The sequence below is a fragment of the Vipera ursinii genome (genome assembly GCF_947247035.1).
Source record: "Vipera ursinii genome assembly, chromosome: 1".
NCBI lineage: Eukaryota > Metazoa > Chordata > Lepidosauria > Squamata > Viperidae > Vipera > Vipera ursinii.
This window is the reverse complement of record NC_139512.1, coordinates 282828778-282850994: the sequence shown is the minus strand read 5'-3', so window position 1 is coordinate 282850994 and position 22217 is coordinate 282828778. Positions and strand designations below refer to the sequence as shown.

General features: G+C 38.2%; 1 protein-coding gene across 1 annotated transcript in view; it reads right to left on the bottom strand.

Moving 5' to 3' along the window:
- The window catches only part of ERMARD (ER membrane associated RNA degradation), a 40586-nt gene that overhangs the window by 5276 nt on the left and 13093 nt on the right, over window positions 1-22217 (bottom strand). The window contains exons 9-16 of the mRNA XM_083348816.1: window positions 14842-14944; window positions 8877-8906; window positions 7354-7422; window positions 6664-6834; window positions 4772-4855; window positions 3553-3626; window positions 2143-2265; window positions 989-1198 (exon numbers count right to left, since the gene is read on the bottom strand). Coding sequence (XP_083204942.1) covers window positions 989-1198; window positions 2143-2265; window positions 3553-3626; window positions 4772-4855; window positions 6664-6834; window positions 7354-7422; window positions 8877-8906; window positions 14842-14944 — 864 coding nt within the window. The remainder of the gene's footprint in view (window positions 1-988; window positions 1199-2142; window positions 2266-3552; window positions 3627-4771; window positions 4856-6663; window positions 6835-7353; window positions 7423-8876; window positions 8907-14841; window positions 14945-22217) is intronic.

The window sequence follows — 22217 nt, the reverse complement described above, 5'->3', positions numbered from 1 at the left end:
CTACACACACACATATACACACACACACACACATATATATTTATTTATTTATTTATTTATTTATTAGTTTTTATAAACCGCCCTTCTCCCGAGGGACTCGGGGCGGTGTACAGAGGAAGGACGAAGTATACAGACCGAACAATAAAATAATAAGAAACACTAATGAACACAAACTGGGACCCCAATTAACGCTATCATGCCAGGCCAGCCTGCTGGAACAAAAAAGTTTTTAAGTCGCGACGGAAGGTACGGAGGTCAGGGGCCATCCGGATTTCGGTAGGTAAGGTGTTCCAGAGGGCTGGCGCACCCACTGAGAATGCCCTCCCCCTGGGGGCCACCAGCCGACATTCCTTGAGCGGTGGCACCCTGAGGAGGCCCTCTCTGTGGGAGCGCACAGGACGGTGGGGTGCTGACATGTATATATTCGTACACACCAAGATCTACATGCATACATACATACATACATACATACATATATATATATGTATATGTATGTATATTTATATGTACATGTATATGTATATATACATGCTGTTTGAAAATCTCTTCCTATCAGCTTTCCCCCTTAATTTTTTTAAAATAATATTTTAATAAGCTGCTCTTATTAAGCTCACATTCTGTTCCAAATTAGCCACAACTTTACCATTTTATTAAATCTATATCCCATTTTTTCTCCTAAGAATTCAAGGTATCATTCCTAAGAAAATCAGATTGGGATTTGTTTACCAGCTGAAGATCAGTTAGCATCAACTGAATGAACCCAGATTTCCCTAGCAATATGCTGATATTCTAGCTACATTAACATACCGCTAAATCTCACTCATTTCAATGAGACCCTTTCATGACAATTAATGATATTAACTTTGGAAGGATCAGGTTAGTGTTACAAAAATGTAGTTTTGTACAGTATTAAAATTACTTTCTTAGTTTATTTTAAAACTACCTTCCGTTAAAATTCTCATTCTCTTAAAAGTAAGATACTTCCCACCTTCTTCTCATGCGTAGAAAGGTAAGTCGTTGGCGAGATCTCAGTGACTTTTTTATCCACTGTTTATATCTGGTTTCATAAATTAAAATGACTTGACATGAAACATGATGGCAACGGGTGCTTATCTGGCGAAGCACCACAATGGTTTCCAAGACGGTTCGTGGAGAGAAAAGGGTATGACTGTGCTTGCTACAAAGTTCAGTCAGTAATCTGAACAGAAAAAAAGGTTGCAATAAAATTAGTTATTACTTATAGCAAATATCATCTTTCTATGAATATAAAAAAGTTTACATTGAGTAAAAGGTAAAGGTAAAGGCTCCCCCGCACATGCGTGCTAGTCGTTTCCAATTCTAGGGGCCGGTGCTCATCTCCGTTTCAAAGCCGAAGAGCCAGCGCTTGTCCGAGGATGTCTCTGTGGTCATGTGGCCGGCATGACTAGACGCCAAAGGCGCATGGAACGCTGTTACCTTCCCACCGTAGTGGTCCCTATTTTTCTACTTGCATTTTTACGTGCTTTCGAACTGCTAGGTTGGCAGAAGCTGGGATGAGTAACAGGCGCTCACTCTGTTATGTGGCACTCGGGATTCGACCTGCCAAACTGCCGACCTTCTGATCGACAAGCTCAGCATCCTCACCCACTGAGCCACCACGTCCCTTCTTACATTGAGTACTTCCATATTAAATAAAGATTTTTTAATATGTCTCTAGTGTAACTATAAAGGAATTCCGAAGTTTATTTCCATTTCTGTTAAATGCAGTTTCTAATGTCATTCAAATCCAAATTGTATTAATTCAATTATAAGTAACAGAGACAAGCCAACTCCAGGCACACTTTATAAAAAAATGCATGCTAAACAACATGATGACTGCATTCATATATCACATTGATTTATCCATGGATTTATTGAGTAAGCCACAACCGACGCAGTTTCCACAACACAGTGCAAAGTGCATTATGATTTAAAACCAAAATGGTTGGAATCATCTATCATGCCAAACTAAAATGCTATTTTTTTGGGTTTGGTCCAGTAAATATCTGAATGCTATATTATGATATTTAACATAAACGAAACTCCAAAGAATAACAAAGCATTAACAGAATAAAATGTGTTCTCATATTTGAAAAAGGGCCCACAATATCTTATAAAACTTACTTCTCAGTTAGCAGATTGTTTACGGGATCACCTAATAGTGTAACATTCACAGACAAATAGGGCTGCAATTGAGACAAAATATCACTGATCATAAGAATACAGGGGGCAGTATCTCTTCCTGACCTAAAAATAAAAATAAGTTATTACAATACAAACTCACCCAAGACTTAGTTTTCTTTAAGACACAAATAACTATTCATTTTACTGCAATAAACACTTTACATCCCAACAATCCCCATTTCCTATACTGAAAACTAAGCAGAAATATTGCACCTGAATGAATCTGAACAAAATCTAAATTAGATATAATTTTTTATTTACATTGAAAAAAGATCATTAATATAATTCCTCTCCAAATTTGCATTTAATCTTTTTTATCTTCAGTCACATTAAAATTTACAGTTTGATATTTTCTTTCATGTTCTTTGTGGAATACAGTCAAGGCTTTCAATGCCCTATACACTGTTCATCTCTGCCCTACAACATGATAAAGTAGAATTTCTCCCTTAAAAAATGTTATTTCCAGAGAATTTGTCTGACTACTGATATGTATCCCTTACAAAAATAAAAGGATTCCTTTAGTCCTCTCTCTTTCTGTGTTTCTTCATTGTGCTTGGCATCTAATTGAGACATATGTATTTCTCTCAGGGTGGTATTTATTGATTTTAAAATAGCCTCAGTGTCTAGAGAACGACTGTAGTCGAAATTGGAGTGATCTAGTGACCGACACTTGTAGCATTCCTAACACATATTTCCAAATAATTTTTCGTGTCTACCAGTAAGGGTGTAAAACAAACTTGTATTTTAGCCCACCAGGAGAACAATCATGACAATTATGGTATTTGCTAGCATTTTCACCTGATCTGAAGTCCAATCCTCCAGCAGGTCAAGAGATTTCCCCTCCAGAGGAGAAATCCTTTGACATGCTGGAAGAACAGATCTCAAATCTGACAAAAAATGCTAGCAAATGCCATTGTTCTGAAAGGCTCAGAATACTGGTGTTTACTAGTTTGTCCCATCTGGAGGGGTGGAAACACTGGTACAGAGGTGAATGGACCTCAAATCCAATGCTCTAGCTGCAACCTTCCCTGCTGGTATTCCCATTGATTTTCTGGGAAAGAAGGCTGAGAAGACTGCAAATGGTGATCACATGATTGTAGGGCACTTGGCAACCATGAATATGAACAGATTGCTAAGAGCCCTAAATGTGGTCATGTCATGGGGGAGGCAGGCAGCATTTTACAATGGGCTGGAAGTGTTTTACAGGCCATAAAGACCTGTTTTGAGGCTCTTGAGTCCAGTGTGACTGGTAATGATCATTCATGCAATTATCAACAAACAAATTCATCATCTATTTCTTTCAATCCTATGGTTATGACTCCAAGAAGGGAAGGAGAAAAAAGGTATTACCCTGAAATTTCTTGTTCTTCAGGCTCTATAGGAAAATCTGGCCAAGAGGTGATACTTTTTATGCAGTTCAGGATCTAGAAAGAGAAAACAAAAATTACAGAACAATCTATCTTACTTTCATTAAACCAGGGGTGTCAAACTCAATTTCATTGAGGGCTGCATCAGCATTGCGGTTGCCCTCAGGGGGCCGGGTGGGTATGGCCAGGGTGGGCGTGGCCTACTGGGTGGGCGTGGCTAGAGTGCTTATGGCCTACTGGGTGGGCGTGGCCAGCTCTACATCGTTCGCATCAAGGGTGCCTATGGGCGCCTGGGCAGGAGTGGGACAGATCTGAGGGTCTCTGGCAGAAGGAGGGCCTCTGGGCCAGGGCCAAGGCAGTGGGGGCTGTTCCCTCACTGTTTCCAGGATGGCTTCGCGGGCCACATGAAACCACTTCACGGGCCGGATCCGGCCCCCAGGCCTTGTGTTTGACATGTCTGTATTAAACTAATGATTCAAGAAAATCCCATGATCTCAAACATGTTGTGCTACAGGGCCTCAGAATCAGCAAAGATGTAACTAAAGCCATCTTTAGAATAGGCTAAAAGCTATTAGAATTGCTTGTTCTAACTTCTGCCTTCTCTTACTGAGAATGCTCCCTAACTGCAGATCAATAAACACCGACGCCACTGTTCAGCTGCTGGGTTTTGTTGCTTTTAATAGGACATGTGGGAATGTTTTCCCAATAGTTTCCTATCTACATCACTGCAATCAAAAGGAGATTTCCTCTTGAATGTTCAGGATCCATGCCAATGCACAGATTTACTAATAATTTTTTTTTCTGAAATAAAAAAAATATAAATCTATACCTGATTAAACTTTTTGGACTGTCTATAATTTTCAATAAAACCTCAGGTGCTGTCAAACAATGACTTAACATGCTGGACTAATACTGATGATGTTAACCTAGTTTGGGTAATGAAACGTCTGCAAGAAAACAATCAAGGTCTGAGAGCACTAAGGACCACTCAAGCTGGGCTTCCTTTTTATGTGCAAATCTCACACTTTCATCAACATGATTTAAAGCAATATTAATTAATAGGGCTATTCAATTTAATAATATTCCATTTATTTTAATTGAATATTACGTTTAATTCAATTTATAATATTGTATCATTTTATTCAATATAAAGCTGCTAGTATAAATTCAAAGCAACAGTGGCAAAAAAGACTACTACGTACCTGTTTTTTAAGCTGAATTATTGGATGAAACCTGGTACAGTAATTATTTGCACAAGTCATTAACAGTTTTAAGAATTCGTGTTCCTGGTTTAAAGACATGTTAAAGTAAATTATAAAATACAACCTTATTTCAAGCATTTTCGCAAATAAATTCCTGCTGAAATTAAGGGCAATGCACTGAAATGAGTTCACAGGTTTATTACAAAATAAAAGTACCAAAATACCTCTCAATTGTGAAATTGTTTGTTGAAACAATCCTCAAAAAGACAGAGGTGACAATTATAAAGAATAAAAGGCAACATATGAACTGTGAATGGATGTGGTGGAAGGTATAATGATTTGCAAGGATAGAAAGATATTTATATAGTGAATAGTGTTGATTTAAAATATTCAGCTATGTTTACTTTTCTTATTTTTTGTCTTAAATTTATTTTGCTTATTCCTTTCTACTCTTTTTCTGCACTTTACATGTCACTGCTTATTCTCAAATGGAACAGCACCGTGGTATATGCATATAAATTTTTTCCTTTTCTTTTTCTTGTGCCTTATATAAGAATTATGCCTTGGGGTTTTTTTTGCTTATTACTTCATACTCCTTTTCTCAACTTTGCACAACACTGCTTTTCTTGAAAGGGAATATAATACTGTGACGAATATTGAATGTTACATACATATGCATATCTGATCTGAGAACGTCTCTGAATTATAAAAATAAATAAATAAGAAGCCAATAAGAATCATAGAAAACCGGGAAAAGGAACGAAGGTAGTTTTGCTCCCTCCTTCTTTAAAAATTCATATAAAAAGACAAATAGTTGGATTTACTTTTGGCTCTATTCCTTTATGTTACGTTAAATGATATTCAGGATAGCAATTTCCCCTTTGGAAATAACTTTTCAGGGAATGTGACAATCAAATGGCCATCTAAAAAGTAGGGCTACAGGTAGCCCACCAGGTTGCTCTGTCTCCATAAACAGAGATTTACAAAACATACAGATATGCTATATAGAACAAGGAGACCGTATACTCTAAATACATAAATATTTGGATTTGAAAGCTACAACAGCATACCGTATTTTTCGGACCATAAGACGCACCAGACCATAAGACGCACCCAGTTTTTAGAGCAAGAAAACAAGAAAAAAATTCTTTCTCCTTCTCTCTCTCTCCCTCTCTCTTTCTCTCCCTCCCTCTCCCATTGTCCCTTCCTTCCTTCCTTCCTTCCTTCCTTCCTTCCTCCTTCCTTCCTTCCTTCCTTCCCTCCCTCCCTCTTTGTCCTTCCCTCTCTGCATTTGAGCAGTACCCGCGGAGGCGGCCCTGCAGCCCGGCTTTCTCTTGCAGAAAGCAAGCTGAAACGGAGTGAGGGAGATTGCCAGAAATGCGAATCGGCCGATCTCGCGCTCCTGCAAACTCCCTCGCTCGGTTTCAGCTTCCCTTGCTACAAGAGAAAGCAGGCTGAAACGGAGTGAGGAGATTGCCAGAAATGCGAATTGGCCGATCTCGCGCTCCTGCAAACTCCCTCGCTCGGTTTCAGCTTCCCTTGCTACAAGAGAAAGCAAGCTGAAACGAGGCAGATTGCAGCAGCACGAGATCAGCCGATTCGCATTCCTGGCAATCTCCTCACTCCGTTTCAGCCTGCTTTCTCTTGTAGCAAGGGAAGCTGAAACCGAGCAAGGGAGAATGAAGGAGTGTGAGATCGGCGTTTCTCAGCACGTGCCGATTCATGCTCCACTTGCAGAGGTTGGGGCTGGCCATACGGATCACCTTTGGACCATAAGACGCACCCTCGTTTCCCCCCCCCACTTTTGGGGGGAAAAAGTGCGTCTTATGGTCCGAAAAATACGGTAATTTTAATGTAGTTTAAAATTTAGTGAAAGTTGGCATGTTCCTTACCTTAATGGAAGCCAGGTCATCCCGTGAAAATCTGCAGAGGAGCGTAATAGAAAATGAAAGCATGGAATTTGCTATTTCTCTTGGGAAGTGATTTAAGTTGATTTCTCCATGGCTCAGATGGTCTCTAACACGTGGGCCTTCTTGATGGTTCAAAAAATCCCAAAGAAATTCCTGCCAAAATGTGCCAATAAGATGATTTTTTTTCTCATCATCATTTGATCTACTTCAAATATTCCTGTTGTTTACAGTCATACATCCAAGAAAACCTTGGGAGAAGTCAAAACCCAACCCAAAATAGCAACCCTTAATTGCCATTTTTTGCAATAGTTACAAAGAAACTACTTAAATCATTTTTCTTCTTTGATAATGAAAACTGAATGCCAAACTCTGTATATGTGTAGCATTCTCACATTTCCATAACTGTATTCTTTTAAAAAAAAATAAGATATGATTTTTCCCCAATTTTAAAAGCCTGAATGTTGCATATGAATACAGAAATCTATATAGCTTCCAGTCTTCCACATAAGACTGATCAAAGATAACACTGCACTATACAGTGAAACTATATTGCCATTTTAGATTTATAATGCCAATTAGGCTTATTGCCAGAAACTTGTATAAAGCATGAATTTGTGAACCTAAAAGTATTCAGCATTCCCAACTGAAAACCCCAAAACTTAATTACATCACCATTGCTGATTCACCAAGGACTCCGGGGAGCTGATTCATTTTTTCATTATTCAACTGTTTTGCTAGTATCTACATAGGAAAAATAAGGGATGTGAAATACATTTAAGAATTAATGGAATAGGTTTCGATTTAATAGGAGCAGAGGCTTGCAATGGAACTCTGGGAACTTATCTAAGAAAAATCAGGCAGAATTGACTAAGTTCTGGCCACTGCAGCATTTGCGCACATTTTTGCTATATCTTTCTTGGAAACATTAGATTGTGCCAATGCCTTTTAGGACGTGACAATGCAAAATAGGGTAGTTAGTACATCCATGTCTCACCTTTACAAAGTGATTAGGGGAACAAGGTAGATGTTGACATTTCACTTTATACTTTGTTTCTGCCTAGGACAATATGGGTTATAACACTTCAAGATGCAAATTCCAACATATAGAACAATATATGGCACGTATCTCTTTGTTGGTGAAATGCAGGCCAGATCATGTTGGTTAACAAGATAGTCTCTTGTTTAGACAAGAACCCAGATTACACTGAAGAGGTTGAACAGGATGGAGATAATGTGGGATGGGCAGCATATAAATTTAATAAATAAAATAAATAAAACAAAGCTTTTCTTGCCCTTGGGGTATACTGTACTACAAATTTACTTCTGCACTTTTCATAGCATGATGGCTATATAGGTATGTATGTATGAAAACAGCTATATGGTTCCAAAAGAACTGTTAGATATGCCCTTCCTTTCATTATTGGCACAGACAATAATGGGCAATCAAGAGTTATAACTTGATTTTAACATCTTAAAATCATGCTAGAAGCTAGTCTGAAAAGAATCCTGATAAACAGTTTCACTCAAAATTAACCTGATTTGGGCCTTCTGTATCATAAAGCCTGGCTAATAAAAATATATTGAAATTAGTCAATAGAATTTATAGAAAATAGTAGTCCAGAACAGCATTTATATGGGACCATAAAAATATACTTCTCTAGCAAGCACTGTATTTCCTCCCAAGTTGAGCAAGGAGTAACATGCTACATTCTATACCAGACATGTCAAACTTGTGACGTCACGTGACGTCACACAATGTATCGGAGCCTTTTGACCATTGCCGGCAATGGGGTGGGTGCGGCTTCTGGATGATGCATCTGGCCCGCGGGCCGGCAGTTTAACACCCCTGTTCTATACCATAAATATGCAGCATCCAATCTTTAATTGGATATTAAATCCAATTATGCTGACTCTACTGAATAGTATTGATTAGAAACTAATTTAGGCCTAGCAAAGAAGAGATGCATTGTTGTAATTGTTGTATGCTTTTTCTCCCCATTTATGAAATGCTTTCTATCTTTCTTCTTGTAAGACACGCAGGCTATTGTAGTATTATAAAGCTTAATATCTCAACAATATATTTTAAAAAATGTATTCACTGAATTTTCCATACTGTAATTTTAACATGCTGAGTTTAAAAAAACAATTGGCTAGCACTTTATCAAATAATTCAAAGACTCTTATAAGGAACTTACTTCATCGAAAGTGGTATACAGAGAAGATGACTAGAATATAATGAAAGAAAAATATTACTAGTTATAACATTTCATTTCCAAAATAAAACATACTTTATATACAGTTGGAAATAATATTTGTATACAGGTTAGACTCTACACAGACAAGTGAGAGAAGCAAAAAGACAACAGATATCAACTGAAACATTTTTTAAACGCCAATTATTTGTGTGCAGATTATCTAAGTAGTTTTAATTTAATAATATTTAATAATATTTAATTTAATAATATTTAATAATAATAGTTGCAAAGAGTCAACACTGACTTAATGGTACATAATCAATCAATCAATCTTCAGCTCTATGGAATTCAGGATGAAGGTTCATTGATCTTAAGCACTGCATGTGACATGTAATTTGCCTCCAGGGCTCCTGATTAATATAGTCAGAACCAATGAGTGTGTTGCTATTATCTGAGCCTCACTAGGCTGTCAAAGACATTACTGATTTACAAGCCTTTGGCTTGTGCAGGCCAACCTCATGATTCACAGGAGAAATTCTGAACATCAGTGGAGGACTGCTGGTTTGAGGATATTATCTGGTTAATCCCTTACTTTCAGGTTTGATTTTATTTGGATATAGTCTCATGTAAGTAACATTTGTTTCCAGTTCCAATATTTTAAGAGCTTGGGGAAAAATTATATATATGTATGTATGTATACATACATGGTGGAGCAGTGGGCTAATGCCTCCTTAAGTAACACCAGCTGCCTGCAATTAGTGCAGGTTCGCATCCCACCAGGCTCAAGGTTGACTCAGCCTTCCATCCTTCCGAGGTAGTTAAAATGAGGACCCAGATTGTTGGGGGCAATAAGCTGACTTTGTAATAATACTGCTTGGGGGGGCCTGAAAGCCCTAATAAGCAGGCATATACATAGAATGAAGGCTATTGCTAAGCACATTGATTTGTGCTTTAAATTGTAAGCCGCCCTGAGTCTTCGGAGAAGGGCGGGATATAAATGGGATTTAAAAAAAATTGTATATCACAAAATATGGATATACCTAACAAAGGTTTAATAGTATTCTAAAAAGGAGCATTGCTATTTATATATATAACATACCCATTTGTCTCTTGTTTGCTATGTAAAATATTATTATTATTATTATTATTGTTGTTGTTGTTGTTGTTGTTGTTATTATTATTATTAGTTGGAAGGGACCTTGGAGGTCATCTAGTCTAACCCCCTGCTCAGGCAGGAAACCTTATACCATTTCAGACAAATGGCTGTCCAGTCTCTTCTTAAAAACTTCCAGTGTTGGAGCATTCACAGCTTCTGGAGGCAGGTTGTTCCACTGGTTAATTGTTCTAACTATCAGGAAGTTTCTCCTTAGTTCTAGGTTGCTTCTCTCCTTGATTAGTTTCCATCCATTGCTTCTTGTCCTGCCTTTGGGCACTTTGGAGAATAGTTTGAGTCCTTCCTCTTTGTGGCAGCCCCTGAGATATTGGAACACTGCTATCATGTCCCCCCTCGTCCTTCTCTTCATTAAACTAGACATACCCAATTCCAGCAGCCGTTCCTTATATGTTTTAGTCTCCAGTCCCCTAACCATCTTTGTTGCTCTTCTCTGTACTCTTTCTAGAGTCTCAACATCTTTTTTACATTGTGGTGACCAAAACTGGATTTATAGATGGGTGCTCTAAGCCAAGGGTTCCCAACCCCCAGTCCGTGGACCAGTACCGGGCCATTGCATGCTAGCAATCGGTCCGCGCAAACAAGCAAAGCCCCAGACACGAGATGCAGGCAGCACACAAAACCACCCACCCTCTGGTCTGCAAAAAAACCTCTCTCCACGGAACCAGTTCCTGGTGCCCAAAAGGTTGGGGACCTCTGCTCTAAGCATCTAAGTGAACTGTGAACTGTGGTGCTGGCGATGATTATTATGCATCGTATAGACTACAAAAAGCACAAACAAAAAAGTCCTAGACTGAGTCTCAATATAACTTGAAGCCAAACAAAAGCTATCATACTTTGGCTATGTCATGCTGATTCACTTGAAAAAATCAGTCATGCTGGGAGTGATGAGCAGAAAAAGGAGAAGGGGCTGCTCTAGTACCAGATGGATGGACCCTATAAAGGATGACATCAGGATGACCGTGGCAGATCTGAAGGAGGTGGTACGAGACAGAGGGGCATGGAGAGGGCTGATCCATAGAGTGGCCAAGGGTCAGGCACGACTGAATGGCTGACAACACCAACAATGCTCTAAGTATCTTTGTAGATATTGACACATTATGACATCTGAGAAACTTTTCCAAATAAGAGGAGAGTATCAACCCTGTCTCACTCCTTTGCCAAGCTGGAATCAACCTGAAGCCAGTCTGCTTCTCTACTGTGGATTCCTGACCTACTTACATGTTTTGCATGATGAATTCCTTAATATGCCTGAAATGAATGTATGATTGAGGCCAACAAAAAAGCATGCACAGTACAGTAATAAATAACATTATCGTACTTTTTGTCCTTTTTGTCACCATAAATGTTTAGATTCTACTTTAGCAACTGCACCTGCTATTTTTTTTCAGTTAGCATTGCTGTTGGATCTTATTGTTCTAATAGTTATTAATTATTGCAAGTGGCCTATATGTACTTGAAAGACTGGATATGCAATGTGGTGCAATGAAGCAAACATATAATAGGGCTATAGTTGTTAAATTCAACATGCATTTCTAATTGTTTTGAAGATATTATTTAGAGATTGCTGTCTGTCTGTCTATTTGTCTATCTGTCTATCTATCTATCTATCTATCTATCTATCTATCTATCTATCTATCTATCCATCCATCCATCCATCCATCCATCCATCTCTATCTCTATCTATGCAATTAAGGAATAGACGATGTAGCCATCCAGAAAGGACTTTTTGGTGTTACAGAGAAATTACAGCTGAACTGAAAATGTGTACTATTTCTATCAGTTAATAAAGTGGTGGTTTAAAAGATTGTCACCATGATGTAAAAAAGATGTTGAGACTCTAGAAAGAGTACAGAGAAGAGCAACAAAGATGATTGGGGGACTGAAGGCTAAAACATATAGGGAACAGTTGCTGGAATTGGGTATGTGTAGTTTAATTAAGAGAAGGGTGAGGGGTGACATGATAGCAGTGATCCAATATCTCAGGGGCTGCCACAAAGAAGAGGGAGTCAAGCTATTCTCCAAAGCACCTGAAAGCAGGACAAGAAGCAATGGATGGAAACTAGTCAAGGAGAGAAGCAACCTAGAACTAAGGAGAAACTTCCTGACAGTTAGAACAATTAACCAGTGGAACAACCTGCCTCCAGAGGTGGTGAATGCTCCAACACTGGAAGTTTTTAAGAAGAGACTGGCCAGCCATTTGTCTGAAATGGTATAGGGTTTCCTGCCTTAGCAGGGGGTTGGACTAGATGACCTCCAAGGTCCCTTCCAACAACAACTTCTTCTTCTTCTTCTTCTTCTTCTTCTTCTTCTTCTTCTTCTTCTTCTTCTTCTTCTTCTTCTTCTTCCATTATTATTATTATTACTATTATTATTATTACTACTACTACTATTATTATTATTATTATTATTATTATTTCTCTATCATCTCTCTATTTCTCTATCACTGTTATCTCTGTCTCTATCTCTATCTCTCCCCTCCCCCCAACCCACCTCACTGGTTTTTTGTTGTGGGGAAAACAAGAGGAGGAAGGGACAATGAAATGCTCACTGCCTTGAGCTATACATAGAAAAAATATACAGAATAAAAATATTTTAAAAAAAACATTTAATATCAGAAACCTGTCTGTTTAACCATCACAGTTCTGTGTAGATAGCCAGTGCTGTCAAAGACCAAGAGATCCACTGCATGCATGGAACAACAGAGTTCTGTTATGATACACCCTCACAAGTCATAATTGAGTAACTGATATGCTCTATCCAAGTCATCCAGAACTATATGCAGCAGAGATAATTCTGGATCAGAGACTCAGTTTTACAAGTGTTTTAAAGAAGGAATAGATGCTTTAATTATTTGCTGTAATGAATACAATGAGTTGTTGTGTGGTCAGGCATTTTGACATTAAGTAATCAAAACAGTATGTTCACTGCCTTGAGTTACTTGTAAAAGTAATGAAGGCGGGATAAAAATCTAATAATAATATAAGAGCTGAGCTGTGTAGAAATACTGTACCAGAAACAAATAAGTATTTTCTTGGATTAGTGCAACAGTCTGCATAATATTGTAAGTAGTTACTAATTTCTCCTTTTTCTCTAAGAGGATGCAGAGGACTAAAATCTATATTCACCTGGTCATTACTCCATCCCAAATATGCTAAAGTTGCAATGCTGTGGGTTCTTTAGGATATATCACAGACTGTAAAACTGTTTAAAAATTCTCCCAACAAAGCCAGAGATGAAATTTCATGTTGGAGAAAAATGAAGATTGAGAACTCATCCCCCAGTTCTTATGGAATCTTTTCAGCCCTCTTACTCTAGAACAGTATTTCCAAACCTTGGCAACTTCTTTATATGTGGACTTATCTAAAATTCCGAATCAGCATGGTGATTGTGAGCTGAGGTCCATGCCTTGAAAGTTTTCAATGCTGGAAAACACTGTTGTAGAGTAATACATGGGTAGATTTGGGAACATTCTGTTTGTATGCTGGCAGAGGCTGGAATCCTGTGAATCCTGAGGTTCTAAAATGTCTACAAAATGGGAAGAAAGAGAATTATATCCCACATGGATTTCTTTCATGCTGTTACTGGAGAGATGGAAGCAGTAGCAGCAATTAAAAAACATCTCTTCTTTGTTCTTATTATTACTTTGGGGCTTTATACTGGCAGTGTTTCAAATTTATTGGAAGGTCCAAAATTGTTCATTTTCCTGGACTGCACCTGTCTACAGTCATGATTCTCCACCTATATACTACCCCAAGTATGCAAAATCATAAAAACCAATTTTATTATGCGCTTGGAACAAACAACCACATTCATTTTGAATGGACTGTATTCTAATTGACCCAAACTTGAAATATTTTCAGCATTCTGCCCTAGAGAACAATATGAATGTGAAATAGTCTATGCTCCCAGTTTTATTTGTCCATCCTGGGTCAACTTGCAGGCAAAAAGCAGCAGTTGATAATGAACAGTTTTAGGTATGCACGCAAGGTACATAAAGTACCTTTTTTCCCCAGTGCCTTTGAGATGGTGGTTATTTTTGGCAACTTCCTGAACGGTCCTTGCAGTTTTCTTGGCAAAACTTGCAGAGTGGCTTGCCATTGCCTGCTTCATAGGACTGAGAGAGAATGACTGGCCCAAAGTTCAGCTTTCAGGAAAAATTATAAGTTAAAATAAGATACTAATGCCCTGCAGGGAGGCAGAAGGATATATATAGATTTGATTTGTGCTTAGATTGTAAGCTGCCCTGAGTCTTCGGAGAAAAAAAATATGGGATTAAAATAAATAATAATGTCCTATAAATTATGGCTTAAGGTATTTGTTTGTAAATGAAGAGTAACTCAAAGTTATTTCTTTTGCACATTACAAAGCACTACACTAGACTTAGTGAGCTCAGAAGGAAGAGTGCAAAGAATGGGGAAACATGCAATTCTAACAATTTGTGAATGTTAAAGTGTGGCTTAGCAATGAGGACTTTACACTTCACCGAGCACTTAAGAGGAACAATAACTGAACAGATTCAAATTGCATTCGTGTACAGATTGATGAGAGAAAGAGGGAAAATGTCTCAAGTGCCTGTGAGTATGTTTTTACTGGGTAAAAGCCCCACGAGTTACATTAATGCCTCTGTCAAAGGGGATTACAGAGCAAAGATCTATAAATAATTTAGCAGTTTAAACAATGGTATCAACATAAAAGCATTCATATATAAAAAAGTATAGTGTATATAATTTTCAACAAATTCCAGATTTTAAAAAAAGAAACATATGGATAACAATAGACAAATATGATTACCTCAGCTGTCATTAGTCTGCTTGGGCATTTATTAACTGCTGTGAAGAGTACTCTAAGCCCACCTTCCAGCTGAGGAAGTAGCAAAATAACACTGTCTGCATACCTGAAAGAAATAGTATTGTGGGACTGAGCTTCAGCACACGTTGTTCTTTTTTTTTTATTTAAAAAGTTTTACAATACATTTTGACTTTAATCCCCCCCTCCCCCACCCCTATCCCTCTCCCCCACTCCCTCCCCCCCCCGACTTCCCAGAGCTAAATACAGGGCATAAAATCAAAAAACAAACATAAACACTCCTATGTTATCAACAATAAACTATAAATTCTATCTCTCTCTAGCTCATATAAAATGAGTACAAACAATATTAATATTACAAATAAAGTAGAAAAGAAAAAGAGGAAAACAGAAAAAGATCTTTAGTCAAAATAAATTTTCTTAATCCCAGTTCTTATTCATATTAATTTCAAAAAAAAAGAAAAAGAAAAAAAACTTCCACCTGCTATTTGCATTCTCCCACCTTTCTCTAATTTCCAAACAAATTCTCAGTTACGCGCCAAAAGCGCTTATCTCTGTTAATCTTAATAATCTCCGACCAAACTAAACTATAATCAAAAATAGTTCTTGCATGTATCACGCCAAATGTCTCACAGTTCCAAATCATCCTTAAGTTCAAATAAAAGTTCAAATAAAAAGAGTATATAAAAAAAAATTTAGGCAATCTCTAAGACAACTTGTTGTTAATTAGGAGCTTACATGCCCATTCTTAGTTCAACACATACTTTAAGTCCATAACCCTAATATACTTTTCTAGCAAGCAAATAACATCAATCTTAAATTGTGTAAAATATTAAAAAAGAGAAAAAAAAACTTTCTTTCTCCTCTATAATAATTTTACTCCATTGACATTCTAATCTAAAAATTTAATCAGCAATCTTAACGCCCCAAAACTTTTGGAGCACCTCTGTCATGACCCCCAAAACTTCTTTGGACCGCTCTCCTCCTACATCTTCACTGTAAGCACACTTTGAAGATTCCATAACTTTCTGCTGGTCTTGCTCTTGCTCTCGTCTCGCTCTTCTTAGGGCGGCACGTGTCATCTTCTGGCCTCCTGCAGCAACCGATGAGACTGTGGCTTGATCCCCTCCAACACCATTGTCCTCTGTCTGTCTATCTGCAACATCTTGAAACTTTCCCACACCGTATCCTTTTGCAGCTTCCAAAAATGATAGGGGGGTTGCTTTTAACACATTACTATAAAAATCACGTGCCTGAGGACTTCCGGTGGCTGCGCGGCGCCGGAGACAGCCTTCCCGGGCTGCCCGCGGCTCAGCTGAGTGTTTTTTCGCCCGAAACAGCGCCGATCAGCTGTTCGGGCGAATTTGAAGCCCCCTCCTCGGGAGAAGAGGAGGGGGTGAGGCCCCAGGTAGGGGTAGAGTTCTCTGGGGCCGCCTGAGCTTGGAGCTTGGGCGGCTGAAGGATTGAACTCCCCCGAAGCCTGGGTTGCTCCCAGCTGGCCGGCGTCTCTGCTCCGGACTTCTTGGAGCAGAGCCAGGCGTCTGCGACCACCCCTGCCTGAAGAAAGGACTATGGATTAAAAGGAGCAGGCAGAGCGGTACAAGAGGAAAATGTGAAGAGGATTATTTTATTTTACTCTCGAGCTTGATGGATTTTTTAAACTTTAAGTGAAAGTGCGTCACAATTGAAAGTAAAAGATGGCGGCTAAACCTCCCCCTAAAACTCTTCGGAGTGGTGGATCTTCTCCGGTGCAACAATCATCATTACAGGCGTTGCACCCTCCTGATGTATTGACACCGAAGGACTTACGAGATGCTCTGGATAAACATGCCCAGGTACTTTTGGAATCAATCAATCAATCAATGGGTGATAAATTTGCACAGATGGAGGAGAAATTGGAGAAACTGGAGGAGAGAATGGAAGAGAGGATGGAACAGAAGTTCAGCGTGATGAAGGTAGACATTTTGTCTTCAGTGCATAAAGTGGCGGAATGTGTGGATGATTTGGATGAAAAAGTGGATGATTTGACTCAAAAGAATGCCATATTAGAAGCAAAAGTACGGGAGAATGAAGATTTAAGAGACAAAATGGAAAGGGAATTAAGTCTTGCTCAATATTACCAGATGCAGTTTGCTGTTAGAATCAGAGGCTTAAAAGAGAATGTTAAGGAAGATTTAAAGCAGCTGGTTTCTGAGGCTCTCGAAGTGGTACTGAATCAGCCAGCATCTGAAATAAGAGAAGCTATGGATAAAGTGTTCCGTGTGAATTCATGGATTGCTAGACAGAGAAAGCTACCTAGAGATGTGGTGGTCTACTTTGCAAAAAGAGAAATTAGAGATGAAGTTATACAAGCTGCCTATGATGCTAAAGTTGTGATTGCTGATCAAGAAGTCTTGGTTTTAAAAGAAATTCCTCCAAAGATTTTAAGGAAAAGGAAAGACTTCACATTTCTTGTGCAAGAGCTTAAGCAACGAGATATAAGGTTCAGATGGGAGATTCCAGATGGGTTGATGGTGATGTATGAAGGCAAAAGGTACCGGTTGATTACTGTGAAGCAAGCGCGTGATTTCTATAACAACGTTTTAAAAGCAACCCCATTAACACTTCTGGAAGCTGCAAAGGGATCTGGAGAAGGAGAATATCAAGAGGTTGAAGTAGAGGAAAATGGTGCTGGAGGAGATCAAGCTATAACTTCTTTGGATGATCCTAGAGAGCAAAGGGTAACGCGTGCTGCTTTAAAACGAGCAAAGAAAATAAAAGAACAAGACCAGCAAAAGTCCTCGGAATCTTCACAACGTACTCATAGCCAAGCAGTGGGAGGAGCACGGCCTAAAGAAGATAGTCCTATCAAGGCAGTGCTTCAAGAGCTTTGGGAGGATATGCATGGAAACTAAATTTTTGACTTGGAACGTTAATGGACTAAATTCACCACAGAAGAGAAAGAAAGTTTTTCAATATTTAAAACAATTTAAGATAGATGTTATATGTTTGCAAGAAACGCATATTAGGGCTATGGACCAAAAGCTTTTATTGAACTCAAGACTGGGTACGCATTTTGTTGCCTCTGCAATGAATAAGAAAAATGGGGTGGTTGTTTATATTAAAAGTGCCATAACAGCGGACTTAATTGAAGCAGACAAGCATGGAAGATACGTACTGATAGACTTGTTGCTAGAAGGCAAAAAGACGCTTTTAGTTGGACTGTATGCTCCTAATCAACAACAACAACAGGCTGACTTTTTTAGTTTACTTCATACAAAGCTTACCCAGTTGGATTATAAATCTTTTATTTTTATGGGGGACTGGAATGGTGTTTTGGATGTACAGACGGATAAGGCTGGAGCTTTTAAGCGCATTCCAAGTCATGCTAGACTGCCTAAATCTTTTTTTGAAATGAAGGATGACTTGGAACTGCGAGATATTTGGCGTGAGAGACACTTGCAGGAAAAGGATTATACTTTTTATTCTGATAGACATCAATCTTTTTCGAGGATTGATTTTATTTTGGTGACTAATGACTTTTTTTTGAGGACTAAAAAGGTGAAGATTTGTGCAAGAACTATCTCTGATCATAGTCCAGTTTGGTTAGAGATTGATAAGGAGAAAAGAGACAGGCGCTCGTGGCACGTAAATGAGAATTTGTTTAGAAATCAGAGAAATGTGGAAGAATGCAAACAGCGGATGAAGGATTTTTTTGAAACTAATATGAACAAAGGTACCTCTATGGATATGGTGTGGGATGCTAGCAAGGCCTACATGAGAGGGGTGTTGATATATATGAATAATAAACATAGACGTGCTGTGGAAGCTAGGAGGAAAGAACTGGAGAATGAAATAAAGGAAAAAGAAAAGGCTTTGACTTTGAACTCAGAGGATGTGAAGACTAAGGAGGCTATTAAATTGTTAAGAGGACAATTTGATAAATTAATGGCTGACCAAGTGGCAACCAATCTGCGGTTTGCCAGGCATAATACTTCTTGCAACGCTAATAAACCAGGTAGATGGTTAGCTTATAGATTGAGGAAAAAACAAAGGGCTTCTAATATAGACAAGATTGAGCATAAAGGAAGGGTTGTGTTTCAACAGGACCTTATCAAGGACGCTTTTGTGGATTTTTATTCTAAATTATATGCTAAGGAGAAAATTAATGAAAAAGACATTGATATATATTTGGAGAATGCTAGCATCCCGGTTCTTACGCAAGTACAAAAAGAAGGGATTAATCAATTGATTACAGAAGAAGAAATTTTTTACAGCAATTAAGGAATTGAAGGTGGATAAAGCACCAGGTACGGATGGTTTGACTGCGGCCTATTACAAAAATTTACAAATAGAGATGATAAAACCGTTAAAGGAACTGTTCCAGACAATCCAGAGGGGGGGAAAGGTGCCACCGTCTTGGAGAACAGCTTTTATTTCTTTGATTCCGAAGGAAGACCAAGATGCTACTCAAGTTAAAAATTACAGACCGATATCGCTTTTAAATACAGATTACAAGATATTTGCTAAGGTTTTGGCTAATAGACTGATGGGGGTTCTGCAACAGGTGATTCATGGGGACCAAACGGGGTTTATTAGTGGTAGGCAAATGAAAAATAATGTGAGGCATATAGTTGATGTGTTAGTTTTTGGAAAGGAACAACCAGATATCTGCGGCGCTAATTTTCTTAGATGCTGAAAAAGCTTTTGATCAATTGAATTGGCAATTTTTGTTGAAAGTTTTAGACAAAATGGATTTTGGGGAAAATTTTTTGCAACCGATTAGGGCATTATATCAAAAACAAACTGCCCGAATTATAGTTAATAATAGCTTGACAGAAGCATGTAATATTGAGAAGGGCACAAGGCAAGGGTGTCCGTTATCGCCCTTGTTATTTGTGTTAACACTAGAGATATTATTGGTTGAAATACGGAATTCGGAAAAAATTAAGGGGATACAAATTAGAGATCAGGATTATAGATTGAGAGCATTCGCAGATGATCTGGTTGTTACAGTGACCCAGCCAGAGAACTCTGTTGTGGACCTGATGGAGATAATAACACAATATGGGAAGGTTTCTGGATTTAAAGTTAATACACAGAAAACTAAAATTTTGGTCAGAAATATGACAGTTTCGCAAAAGGCTCTTTTAGAAGGACTAACTGGATTTGAGATCGTTAAAAGGGTTAAATATTTGGGGGTGTTTTTGTCGCCCTCTAATACAAAGTTATATAAAAATAATTATGAAAAACTATGGGGGAAAATTCAAAAAGAATTGGAGAATTGGGGAAAATTGCAATTGTCTTTGTTGGGACGGATTGCAGCAGTGAAAATGAATGTCCTGCCTAAATTTTTATTTCTATTTCAAATGATACCGATTCTTAAGAAAGATTCTAATTTGGAGGAATGGCAGCGAGGTATCAATAAATTTGTGTGGGCAGGGAAAAAGCCACGAGTTAAACTTAAGATTATGCAGGATACTCGTGAGAGAGGTGGGCTTAAAATGCCCAATCTTAAACTATATTATGAAGCTGCTGCATTAGTAGGAATAAGTGATTGGATTAATTTGACACAAGAGAGATTATTAAATCTTGAGGGCCATGATTTGTTGTTTGGCTGGCATGCATATTTGTCGTATGACAAGAAGGTAGACAATGTGTTTAGAGTGCATATTTTAAGACAGGCATTGTTGAGAGTTTGGAAGAAGTACAGACATAAGTTAGATTGCAAGATACCACTGTGGGCAATTCCAAAACACGCGATAGAAAATATACATGCTGGTTTCAAACATGATGTGACTACGTACAAGGAGATCTTAAGTTTGGAAAGAAATATCTGGTGTTTGAAATCATATAGCCTCTTGCGAGAAGAGAAGGTTGTTCAAAATTGGTTTCAATATACTCAGTTACGGGCCAGGTGGAAAGAAGATCAGAAAAATGGTTTTACAATGACTGATGAAAATCTGATAAAGCAAATTAGAAACCAGGGACCAGCACATATTAAACGGATATATCTTGCGTTGATAGAGATTGATTCAGAAACAGAACTTGTTAAGGATTGTATGATAAAATGGGCCCAAAACATCCAGGAAGTTATTACAATGGACACGTGGGAAAAGATTTGGGTGAGGAACGTAAAATTTACACAAGCTCAAAATCTAAGAGAGAATTTTTACAAAATGTTTTATAGATGGCATTTAGATCCTAAAAAGCTCGCAAGTATGTATCCGAATTATCAGCCTAAATGTTGGAGGTGCGGTGATGGAGATGCAACATATTTTCATATATGGTGGACATGTAAAAAGGTTAAGGCCTTTTGGATAAAAGTTTGGTGGAACATGCAGAAGATTTTTAAACAGAGGATAAAGTTTTGTCCGCAACTTTGTTGGGAATAACTACAGATGCTACAGTTGTGGACACTAAGTTGATGTTGAATTTAACTACGGCAGCAAGACTCTTGATAGGTCAGTATTGGAAGAAAGAGGAATTGCCGTCTATAGAAGAGTGGACTCTAAAGGTTTCCGACCTGGCAGAGATGGCGAAGATTTCGGCCTATTTGAAAGATCACTCGCAAGAACGCTATATTATGGAATGGAGGAAATGGATTGAGTTTATCCAGAATAAGTATAGGGTTAAGAAGTTTTATGTAGCATTTGAATAAGTCTTCTTTCTTTTTTCTTCTTTTTTTCTTTTAGTTTTTTTTATATATATATTTAATATTACTAAGGTTTGTTTTATCCTATATAAGCTAGAGAGTGATGGATTTTAGAGTTTATAGTTGTTAGTATATGATTGTTTATGATTGGTTTTTTTTATATATACCTTGTATTTAGCTCTGGGAAGTCGGGGGGGGAGGGGGGGAGGGGGGAGAGGGAGGGTGAAGGGAGGGGGAGGGGGGGGTTTAAAGAAAAATTGTATGATAAAACTTTTCAATAAAAAAATAAATAAATCACGTGCCTGAGCCACAGTAACCAAACGATGTCTTTTACCTTCGTGCGTCGCCACCAACCCAACTGGAATCTCCCATCTGAACTTAATATCACGTTTCTTAAGTTCCTGTACTAGAAATGCAAAATCTTTCCTTCTCCTTAGGATCTTCGGAGGGATCTCTTTTAAAACCAAAACTTCTTGCTCAGCCACTACCAAATTAGTATCATAAGCAGCTTGAATGACTTCATCTCTAATTACTCTCTTTGTAAAATAGACCACCACATCTCTGGGTAACTTCCTCTGTCTTGCAATCCATGAATTTACACGAAAAACTTTGTCCATATTTCCCTCAATTTCAGATGCTGACTGGCCCAGTACCCCTTCCAGAGCCTCAGAAATCAGCTGCTTTAAATCTTCTTTACCATTCTCCTTTAAACCCCTAATTCTAATAG